We start from the raw sequence: 12049 nt of genomic DNA on the forward strand, positions 1-12049 counted from the left end.
GGGTAGGAGGCCAGACATATTAAACTATTATCCCATTGTTCATCCAGAGTTCGGGATTTGTAAACTATGCTCATTTGCTCCGTTCTCAAAGAGAAAGACACATGCATGACAACAGAGTAATAATGATACTTAAACTTTATAATATTTTATTTTATATTCATTTCAAACATAAATGAATTTATATTCTCTTAAATCCATGAGCTGATTTCCAGTTAGAACTTCATAACTGAGTATAAATTCTAATGGTGACTAGGCTCCAGTGAGGGTTTATCTGACAATAAGAACCCAAGGTCATTTCATATTAAAAGTATACATATACAAAAGCTACATATTCAAGTACTTCTCTACTACTTGTACTCTAGAAAACAGCAACTCAACTTGAGACAGCTGCACTGAGAAGCAAATACTAATTGGAAATCACACACAGTGTTCTACCAGTGTACTAATTTTCATAACAGATTTAATTTACATTCTAGAAACGACCAAAGCTACTAAACACATAAATTTAGAAATGAAAACTTAAATAAATCTAGGATTAGATCTTCTATATTCTTAACAAGAAGTCACATTAAGAGTAACTATGACTCTAAGTCTGCCAATATTACAACCCTCCAAACACTCATTTGTTCAGCAAAATATACTCTAAAATATACCACTTAGTTGCCCCCATGTCAAGCTCCATTATCTAACTGTCCCCTCTTCTGACCCTATTTTTTTTTGTTGGATCTTCCACTTTATTTTCCCTTGCTCAATGGACTTCACCTTGTCACTAATATTGTTGCATTTCCAGAATTACATGTCCCAAACCAAAAACTACTTCCTATAGGAAATTTACTCAGACAATCTGGATTTTCCTCAACTCACCTAGGTTCTGAGTCACCTAGGTAAGTTTATTATTAACTCGTGTATGCTTGTTCCATATCAACTACTTTGCGAAGTCTTAAGGTTCAGACCATAGTGCAGACGTCTGCAGTCTGGCTAAGGATTATCAATCACGTCCTGAGAGTAAGTGGGCCTGGATATTAGTGCCCTTAATCTGCAGGATGCCTGGGCCGTATGTGGAAGAGCTAGAGCTCCTTGGCAGACTCCTCTGGACAGACAGCAGCCTCATCTGTCTGTCTCAGTTTTTTCTCTGTATGCCATGATGTGAACAAGGTTGGAAAGTACTTTCCTATGGAATACAAATCACCATCAGCATTACTACAATGCTGAGTACAGAGGAAGTACTCAGGAAATATGACTGATTTTTTTTCTCCATGGAGCTTTATTCTATTATTCTTTCCCAAGCTACAAGAGTCACACCTAGCTGACTTCTTTATCATTTTTACATTCCCAGTGATGTCACCAACAGCATATTTTGGTGAGAAGGTGGAATTCTCACCTCTGTCTGTACTGTGGCTGATTAACGAGTCAAGCTCTAGTGAAAAACCAACTGAAGACTTAATGGACTGACTCCACCTTCAGATGAATCCCCAACTAGGCTTCCGGAAGTCAACCTAGCAAGGTAGCAGTGCTGAGCAACTACTTTAACAATCTATGATCTCAGAGCTGCTTTAGTTACAACTTGGACCTGGGAGGAGGGTGGTCCATTCTTTTTTTAGTTTATTAAAAACAAGATCCCCCATATATATATATGTATATATATGAATTAGTGCTAAAACAACTTGGGAAGTTCTTACTACAAAACTTTAAATTTCTTCAATTTCATCATTAAATAGGTATGAGAATTTTGCTATGCTTTAAAAAATGTTCAACTTGATAAAAATTCTAAGCAAAAGAAACACACAAAATGTGAATGCTAACGTTAACGACCTGAAAACCCTAATCTGTATGTTAACGATGGATCAACTTATAGATTTTTTCAATAAACACATTTTTATGATCTGAATTATATCCCACATCACAGGATGAATAAAGAAAGTAAAACTGTGACAGTATGACAGTACATCTATTCCTAATTAGTAACTTGATTTCCTTATGGGAAGTACTGTCTCTATCACTTTTAAGTGACAATTCACTAAAGGTATCAAAAAGTAAATAAGTCAATATCATCTAAGCACTCATTATGAATTAACAAGTAAATACAGAATACTTTTCAAATCTCTAAACAAAAGGAAAAAGATTAAATTTCTCTCTCCTCCTTAAGATGTAAAAGGCTTAGGTCTATCTGAACCATTTTTTAAAACTAAACTTGTGACCTTTGGGCTTCCCAGGTGGTTCAGCTGGTAAAGAATCCCCCTGCAATGTGGGAGAAGTGGGTTTGATCCCTGGATTGGGAAGATCCCCTGGAGAAGGAAACGGCTACCCACTCCAGTATTCTAGCCTGGAGAAAAGACTGTATAGTCCATGGGGTGGCAAAGACTCAGACACGACTGAGCAACTTTCACTTTCACTTTTTAGGGCAAGAGGTCAGTTTTCAAAATTTAGTGGGGAAAAAACTTGAGAGAACCCTGGAAGAGGGAAATTAAGTATTTCCCAAGGAGAGGAGAAAATTGCTTTCAGCCACATTTCTGAAAGTTACAGTGAAACAACGTGGCTTCTACACTGCCAGATGATACTGTATAATCTTTATAATACAAACTTTTAGTTTTGTTTGGGAATTACCATATAAATATAACTCATTAGGATACTGTGTTATCATGACATTTCATTTTCCAACTAATGTTCTTCTATATTATCCAACCAAGAAAAAAAAAAGTATATATTTAGAGCTTTGACTAGCAAGACAAGTAACTTTAGGAGCATTTGAAATATGCTGTTTCCCAAATCTGGACGTGGTATTTAGACTTCTTTTCCTTAGATAGAAAGGATATCATAAATCTGCTTTCAGTGTGTTTAAAAAGTTATTTTTAAAATCTTTAGGACTACAAAAAAAAAGCGCCAATATTACAGTGACAAGCTATTTTTAGATCTAGGTAATGAAAATTTGGCGGATATTTTTCTCTGCTTCTTAAAGTGAGCATGTACTTAGTATAATTAGGAAATATTAATTTTTCAAAACTCTATTTTTTGAAATAACAGTTACATTTAGAAACTCCAGGGATGTGAGGTCTTTATCAGTAAGAGATTAATTTTAAACTCAAACCATTCAAGAACATGCATTTCTTTTCACCTGTAAATCTCGTCAAGAATTCCTATTAAAAAAGGTAAAAAACGTATCAACAGCAGTGGGACAATGACTGGTGCATCCGGGCAACGGCTACGAGTCAAAATCACGCATCCTCCTCTTCTGAATCCTCCCACCTTCCTCGCTACAAGTGTAAACTCCATCCCAAAATGCTGGGAACTGGGAATCGTTAACTATCTGAAGCAAGTGCATATTCTGAGCCTCCATTCTTGTGATATCATCTATAACAGAAGAAACTCTAGTCCAAACAGGTACCTTTTAGAGGAGAAATATGAATCCATTTCCACCTCCTGTTGATCATTCAAGTGCTAAGCATCATGTAAGGATCGTTACAACCCTTAGGTCTTAATCAAAGGCTGAATCTCCCCCACCCCCTTAGCACTTTAGGGACCATTCTAGCTTTTTTTTTTTTTTTTTTAAGTAGGAGATAAAATTAGAATGAAGACAATTTCTAAACTTGCAACATCATTTCTCCTAAAAAGGAATGAATGTGTAAACTACAGGGAGAGAAGGTAACATTTAACTGTAGGCATAACTCATTTGAACATAGTTCTGCCATTTCCTGTTTCATATGAGAAAGCAGGAAATACGAGAAAAAAAAGACACTAAAAATTAAATTTGACTTCTTGATAAAATTAGAGGAAAAAAATGTTATGCTATTTATCCTAATATAGCACAATATTTTAGTTTGGGAGCATTTTTTTTAAACCACTAATGACTATGAAATGAATATATTTAAGAGGAAACTTAAAATAAACATGTCAAATATTGTATACTATGCTTCTGCTCATATATATTTTAAAGAGTAGATGTTTTGGACTATCATTGCTATTTTTTGAAAACAGCTAATAAATGTTTTATTTTACATGAAAAAAAAATACAACCAGAATCAAATTCCTTTCTTAATTCTTGCTTAATAAGGAATGTTTATTATATGAATATCAAGATTCATCTTAGGATAATTTCTAAAAGCACCACAGATTAGGAAAAATATGGCACAAGCTACAAACAGGGATATTTCCCTATTAAATATGTGAAGACTGTAATTGGTCTTACTGTTAACTAATTTGTTATAATAGAAAATTTAGATACTCAAAACTGAAACAGATTACATAAATTGTAGAAGTACGATTCTTGATAAGTATTTTAAGAGGATTAAATTAAAGCAGCATTTATAATATCCCATTTGGGATTCCTGAAGAATGTTACTGAAGTCATAACATAGCTAGCACTAAAATTAACATACTAAAGTGACAGATTACACAAGTAAAGGCAGACACTCCTGTCTGGTCTAAGCATGACTTTTCCCCTTCCAAGTAAGGGAGAAAGAAGAGAAAACAGCTTATTTATTTATTTAAATTTTACTGTTTAAAAAAACATTTATTTACTATTTAAATGGTTAGTACTTAGTTAACAACAACATGAGCAGATGGGAAGTAAAATGGGAAATATGTATTTAAGCTCTAGGAAATGAACTTAATACACTTCTTTGATTTTAAGAATTACAGCACAAAGTTTATTTAATAGTGGAGCTCACTAGTGACAAAAGAGTCAACATTTCTCTCTCTAGGTCACTGCAATAGTCAAGTATGAGCAAGATAAAATAAAGCAATTAACAAATCAAAGTTGAATCAGAGTCTGTATGTAAAATGTCTTGAATTAAAGTTCTATATAAATTAAAACATGTTAATATCAAATCACTGAAGTGGCCAAAGGAATAATATCATATAAAGGTTTATCATAAAATGAAGATTAAAAAGAAGAAAAAAAACCTAAAAACATTTGCCTGCTAAGACAAGTACTTCTGGATTACAGATGTTAAAATAAGAGCTGCAGTTATGTACTTTACCCACACCCAGCTCAGGTACAGGGGATATTACTATACAATTATAAGACACACTTTTGAGCATTATATAAATATATGGGCACATGAGGCAAAAATGACACTTTTTAACTCTCCCTAAAGTAACTATGTCAGACACAAATACCTTTAAGTTGCTTTAGTTTATATAACAAAAACAAGACCAAACAAAAAACACAAGACAAAACCAAAAAACCTAAACTCAAAGTAAAAATTTCACAGTTAAATAAATAAAAAACAGACATAAACATACTGACAGTGCTTTCAAAATCTTAAGAACATGAATCTTTCCATACAAATTGCTGCATTAATATAATTTATTCAAGGATTACTTTTTAAATGAACATAACAATATAATAACACTGAATATCCTCAGGAGAGAGGATATGTTTGATTATTTCTAGAAACACTCCATTCTTTTAATGTTTATAAGCTGAAATAATGTCTGCATATATAGCTCAACTCTCTTAAGTAAATCTTGCTATTGTCTTTCTCTTGAATGCAGCTTTTCATAATATCCAGTATCCAACCCAGTCATAAGATTTGATGGATCCTACCACTTAAAGTAGTACTGTAGAATAGTATCAAATCTTTTCTCTGTATCTACAGAGAAAGATTAATCCAGACTTCCTAGGCAATTCTCCTCAGAAAATGCTTTCACTGTGATCATTTCTTATATGAGAGTACAGGATTAGTATACTAACCTTTAAGAAAATAAATACTGGAAAATGGGGTTAAATTCTATAGGCTACCACCATGAATGGAAACAGGCTTTAACATAAATCAAAGGAACACCTACCCAAAAAACTATGTTAGAACTGTAAGTCATAATTCTAAAAAAATATGAGACAGTTGTCAAAAATAATTTTTAATAAACACTTTAAATTGTCCATTACAAAGAGCTATTATTGAACACTGTAAACTAATTCAACTTTTGTTCTGACTCATTCAGAAATGTAGTTCTACAATTACAGATGGGCTACATGCATGTCCAGCTCTGCCTGCACAGGATCCGGCATTTCTATTTATGAAATGACTGTGCTGTGCTGCACAGGCCAAAGGGAAGGCTGACATTGCCCTACTGGCACCCTGCTGTACATTTTCAAGTCACACTGGGTGCGAATCCTTACTTTAATTCAAACTGCAAAGTCTTAACCAATCTTTAACTATATTATTCTCATATCCGAATGATACTTGCACATTTTTTGAGTTAAATGTTTTCTATGTTTGAATACTCGGAACTGTTTTTAAAGATGTATGTTTCACTGGGGCCCTACTCTCTTATAGTAGTTAACCTAGATTTATAAGCCATGGATACTCAACACAGAGGACTCAGCCAAGAAGAAACAAATTGTAGACCAAACTTAAACCACACTATCAGTCCTAAAGACAGTTTATCTTAAAAGGAAAACAAATCTACAATACTGAATTGCAACATACAATTTGCCCTTAAGTAATTCAAACACAAGAAAATCCAAGTTTATAGTGCTTCCAATTTGCCCATGGGTATTCATAGTACAAAAAGTTTTCTGCCATACAATTCAACCAAGCATTCTTACAAATAATTGCATTTAAAACTGCACATGTATATATATCTATATATTAAGTCTCTCTTTTGTATAAATAGATATATTTAAAGTCAGGTTTTATAGCATTCAGTGGCATATCTCTTACGTAAGTTATGGTACACTGAAAGTTAAGCATATCATGAATATTTTCAGTACCTGACAATTATCAACTACAGAGTAATCAGGGAAACCAGAAACACAGTAGTTTATGTTTGTGATAAAGGGTTATTGACTGATACAGTAAGAATGAACCCAACTGCAGGAATACTGAAGCAGAGGCACCCAGAGACCATCTGACTTGTTCAAGCCTGTCATCACCATCATTCATTTAGTGCTGGGAAGGCATCACATGCGGACCCAAAATGCACACAGGCTCAGTATATCACATCCACAAGTATAAATCAGAGTTCATGATCACCAACACTGGATGGTAAACACAAGACCCCTTTCTTGATCCACTTCTAAAGGAAGGGGAGAACTATGGTAGTCACCTTTCATGACAAATTAAATAATTATTAACAACAATAACTGCTTATCTTTAATATACCTTGCACTGCTAGAAGCTGCTCCTCTGTGGTCCAACGGGCATTAATTTTCTGATTTGACTACAAAATTAAAGAGAAGTTTCCTAATGAGGATATGAAGACAGACATTTTTCCAAAGTGCTTATTTTTTAAAAACTTTTCACCAAATCATAGATAAGAGATTACTAAAACTCTGATTTATGAGGATTTCATTTTTATAAGACTTAAAAAGTATATTTTGAATTACCTTTTACCAACACAAAAAAATAATGAAAGGGAAATGTACCAATTTGGGAGAAAGAAAAACATTCACACTTACACCCTAGTCAGAGATATCAAAACTGAGAAAATCTATTAATCACTCATTTTCCAACTACAATGTTCCTATCATACACTGCATATGTTAATTTTAGCCTAGTTTTAACATTTAAGAGACTTTGTTTTCTTTATAGAAGAGTGACTCTCAAATTTCTTTTCTTCATATTTAGACTAAACCTATTCTTACTCCATCAAAAATAGTGTTGTATAAATTAATGTATAACTGTAGATAAGGCCTGTGCCCTAAATTAATATTTCTTTAAATTTATAAAGCAGAGTGTGACCGAGTATAAGAATAGATTTTCCCCCAACACTTCCTACATTCATCCCAGTATTTTTGTTTAAAAAATTTCTCAGTTTAAGATTTTGACTATGGCAGTATTACAGTATTAAACATCTAACCAAATTTCACTAGTATACATCCACTTCTTAGTAATCAAGAACCTTTGGCAGTAGATGGACAGACAGAAATAAGCATTCCAGCCTACAGAGGTTTATAGTAGAAACTGCCCAGATAAAATGGCCAATGTAATACACACACATGCTGGGCAAAACAGAAAGTAGGGTCTCCTCTAAGAAGGGGTGTGGAAGTCTTATCTCAGTTGTAGTCTTAGCAATAAGAATCTCCACAGTACACAGAGATTCTGGGTAATATCAACTTTCTCACCACGAGCGAAGACATATAAGCAACCATTTGGAAGAAAGAATGAAACATAAATTCAAAAAAAGTTATGAAAGAAGAAAGAAAAAAGTTAAAAAAAAAAAAAGACCTTGAGTAAAGGAGGAAAAAATAAAAAATACTAAGCACTGAGTTCCAAATGATAAGATTTTAAAAAGGAGAGCAAGGCAGGCCAGGCAACGTGGACAAGCCTCCAGGTTAGGATACTTGTGAGGAGGCAAAGGAATAACAGGAAACAGGCAAAGAGAAAGAGGGGAAACAGGACATACAGGAGTCGTAAGGGTGAACCAAGGCTAAAAGAGTGCAAAGAAAAAGAGAGAAGACAGGGAAAACCAGCAATTTTCAACATATGGTCTCCCAAGAGGAACAGTAAGAATGGAGTAGGAGGTAATATCTGAGTTAATACCCAGGCAATGTGATGCTACCTTGGCCGTGAAAGGTAGTACCCAAGGATAACTGGTATTGGAACCTATTTAAAATAGGTCCAGATATTTTACGGTAAATGGTTAAAAAAATAAAAGGCTGAATGTAACTTAATCTGAAATATGAAACTAAAACTTAGGAAAATTAGTTCATTAAAAGATAGTTACTGATTTTGCTTACAAGCTTTAATTTTATTTCTTGGCATACCTTTTGTGATTATACAGTGGTATAACACTCTCTAGCTTTGAAATTTACAACATGAGTGCAGAATATAGGTCATTTTTGTTTTGAAAATGTCAATGATTTTCTCAAATTTCTCTTCTCTTTATTGTTCCTCAAATTATTCTTCTTTTAAATGCCCGAGGCACTATCCTTTTTTTTCCATCATTAATTCTGTTACATACCCCTCTGTCAACAATTTTGCAAGTGACTAAAGCCATTCTGTACCTTCAGAGACTTCATGAAGTTTCACATCTTTTGCAAGGCTTACAATTTCATTTTGTATTTGCACTGTATTAGCGAGAGAATAACAGAGGAAGATGTTGCTGTCATGGATGGGAAGGGTAACAGCTAGGGTTAATCAGCAGAATTAGTGAGGAGAGCCTAACTTTATAAGTGCTGAATTCACTAGTGAATAGTTTCTTGTTTGGCAACCTTTGCTTCTCCATCTATCCCTTAGGTTAATGAGCATTTGGATACTGAACATCTCTTGTGATACTACATTGCACGTGGTTCTTAGGATTAAAGTTAGCATATATGTGGAATATATACAAGGACATATGTAACCTGGTGGCTCTAGTAAAGAATCCACCCACCAATGCAGGAAATGCAGGTTCAATTCCTGGGTCAGGAAGATCCCCTGGAGAAGGAAATGGCAACCCGTCCTATATTCTTGCCTAGGAAATCCCATGGACAGAGGAGACTGGCAGGCTGCAGTCTATGGGGTCGCAAAGACTTGGACATGACTTAGTGACTAAACGACAACAACAAACAGTGACAAAAACATCAAGCATAGTGCCTGAGCAAACATAAATTAAAGCTGATCAATCAATGTTCGTTCAACCTGAAAGGCAGAAAATGGAGGAAAAGGTATCATTAATGAAAAGGGAACAAAAAGTAAAAAAGAAATAACATGCCCTATGAAGACTTATTTTTGGCTTTCAAGCAAATCGAGAGATGGGATAAACACAAGTAACTATTATTGAAAACCGTATACTGGGGATTCAAAGATGAGAGGGAAAAGTCAAAATGATTACACTGGGGAAAAAGGAAAGGGGAAGGGACTGCAGTCAGAGATGGATTTAAGAACATAAGTTCCTAAAAGGTAAAAATGAGGAGAAGGCATACCATGTTCAGGAACAAGAGGATTTTTGTTAGGAAGCAGTGACAAATAAGCCTGGAAGGTTGGTGATACTTAACTAAACCAAAATATGGTGAGGTCCAGTTCTGCGAGGGCTGAGAACACCAGGGCTGATGAATTCATACTAGATATAATGAGCAATCTGGGGAAAGCAGGGAGCAGAGAGAGGGGTAGGATTATGAGCAGAATAAGACTTTTAAGCCTACAAAGCTGGGAGAAGGGTGATGCTTTTAAGGACTTAGGATTTGGGAGATGTAGGAAGGCAAGGCTAAGAGGAGGAATTTAACTTGGGATACACTGAAAATAAGGTATTAGGCAGGAGGTTGAAAGATTCGTCTATTCAAATACATTTTTTTTAAGGTGTCTAGAAAATGCTTATGAGGGAAAACAATGGAATCAGCTTACTCAGATGAAAGGTTCTAAAATCAGACCTGAATTTTTAAAAGTTTTTTTCCTTCCAAAATTACCCTTGAAATGTTCTTACAAAGGTAGCCATGGAGATAGTCTCGCAGAAAGTCCATGCTGGCAGTTATCTCTTCAGTACTGGAAAGGGCCACTAGTTTCTCAGTTATACCCCAGATGAAGCCTTTGGCTCGAATTTAGAACAGTAGTAAATGAAAAACATAAATACCTATGTAAATATGAGAACATCGTTCAGTTCAAGGAAATGCTCAGGAGGATGTGAAAGCTAAAACTGACTAAAGGAATGCTGGATTCACAGTTTCCAGCTTGTAACTATTCACTCTGGGTCATACACGCAATAAATGGAGTTCAGGCAGAATTGCCAGCACTGTTGCACTTGCTGTGACTAAACATACTCTCTCTTTTTTATTTGGTTGAATTTATGTCATTTAAATGTATATATGATATGACTTTAATACAGCAAAGTGATAAGGTTGTATCAGATTTCCAAAACAGAAGAGAAACACATCCTGAGGATAAAAACTTGGAGAATGTCTTTATTTACATAGAGTGAAAAATTATAGCTGAGAAGGGAAAATAATAGTTATAAAAGTTAAAGTAAGAAGAGGTCATCATTATGTGAAAGGCTCAGAAATAGGCAAGGGAAATGAGTTAGAGCTGTGGAATTTGGTCATTAAGACCAATGTTAACGTGTAAGAAGACACTTCAGTGGAAAAATGCAGAGGATGACTTGAAACTGTATGGAATTAAACAGTCTATGTGCTACAAAATGGAAACAGTGGAAGAAAGGAAAGGCTGTAGGAATAAGAGGGTCAACATTTTAAAAACATTCAGAATTCCTTTCAGTTACTGATTTTTATATTTTAGAGCTAAGAAAGTTTGGTAGAGATGTGTTTAACTTAAGGAAAGGACAACTAGACTATATCCAGGAATCTAAAATTCTGTGGTAGTTACAGCTAGCTATGAGGTACCGCTGAACACATTCTTTTTCTTAAAAATAATAGAACAGCAATGTAAAACAGCCCAGTATATAATAGCAACAATAATGCAGAAGACCCCAAAGAGCCGTCTGGAAGAATCTATGGCACCCTCAGCGAGTTCAGCATCTTTACTGCATCCTTCCCCTGGCTAAATTTCTTCACGTCTTTCCCATTTTTGTCAGTAGTAGTTTCATACTACCTCTGACTTGGAAGAGCTAAAAAAGGTTACCAGGCTACCCAGTGTTGAAAAGTCAACCCAACACCCACAAAGAAAGGATGTCACACACCTATGCATGAAAATATCCACAGATTTGGAAACTTCTAGCTTCAAAAAGCACTCCTTTCTCAGATTCTTCCTTCTGGATTCACAGATCTCCTTGCCCCTTACCTAAACTCCACCCAAATCAAAGCATAATCAAACGTACCACCACTCCTTGCAACACCCTCATATACTTTCAAGGAGATACATAAACGTCTACTTTGCAAATGTTCTCTAGGTTTATCACTCGCTCTCCATTCCTACAACTGATACCTGACACTACCCAATACCTCTTTACCACCTATTTTATCCCTCACATACCTGGCATTTCAGCAGCTCTAGTTTCTAATTTATCTTGTATAACATGGCCAGGATAACTTTCCTAAAACACAAATTTCTCATCACATCATTCCTAAATTGAAAAACTGTAGGATCTTTTCATTTGCCTTAATTTAAAAGGCAAAGTTCTCTTCTTAGCTTTCACAAAAAGCTTTTCCTAGCTTTCACAGTGGTCTTGCCCACTGATT

At 34.9% G+C, this 12049-nt stretch overlaps 1 protein-coding gene across 3 annotated transcripts in view; it reads right to left on the bottom strand.

The window, feature by feature from the left end:
• The window catches only part of RCOR3 (REST corepressor 3), a 52701-nt gene that overhangs the window by 4665 nt on the left and 35987 nt on the right, over positions 1-12049 (bottom strand). For all 3 annotated transcript variants that reach the window (XM_069544972.1, XM_069544973.1, XM_069544971.1), the window contains exon 10: positions 7104-7161. In XM_069544972.1, the coding sequence (XP_069401073.1) occupies positions 7104-7161 (58 nt within the window). The remainder of the gene's footprint in view (positions 1-7103; positions 7162-12049) is intronic.

This window comes from Ovis canadensis, chromosome 12, assembly GCF_042477335.2.
Source record: "Ovis canadensis isolate MfBH-ARS-UI-01 breed Bighorn chromosome 12, ARS-UI_OviCan_v2, whole genome shotgun sequence".
In the NCBI taxonomy this organism is placed as follows: Eukaryota; Metazoa; Chordata; class Mammalia; order Artiodactyla; family Bovidae; genus Ovis; species Ovis canadensis.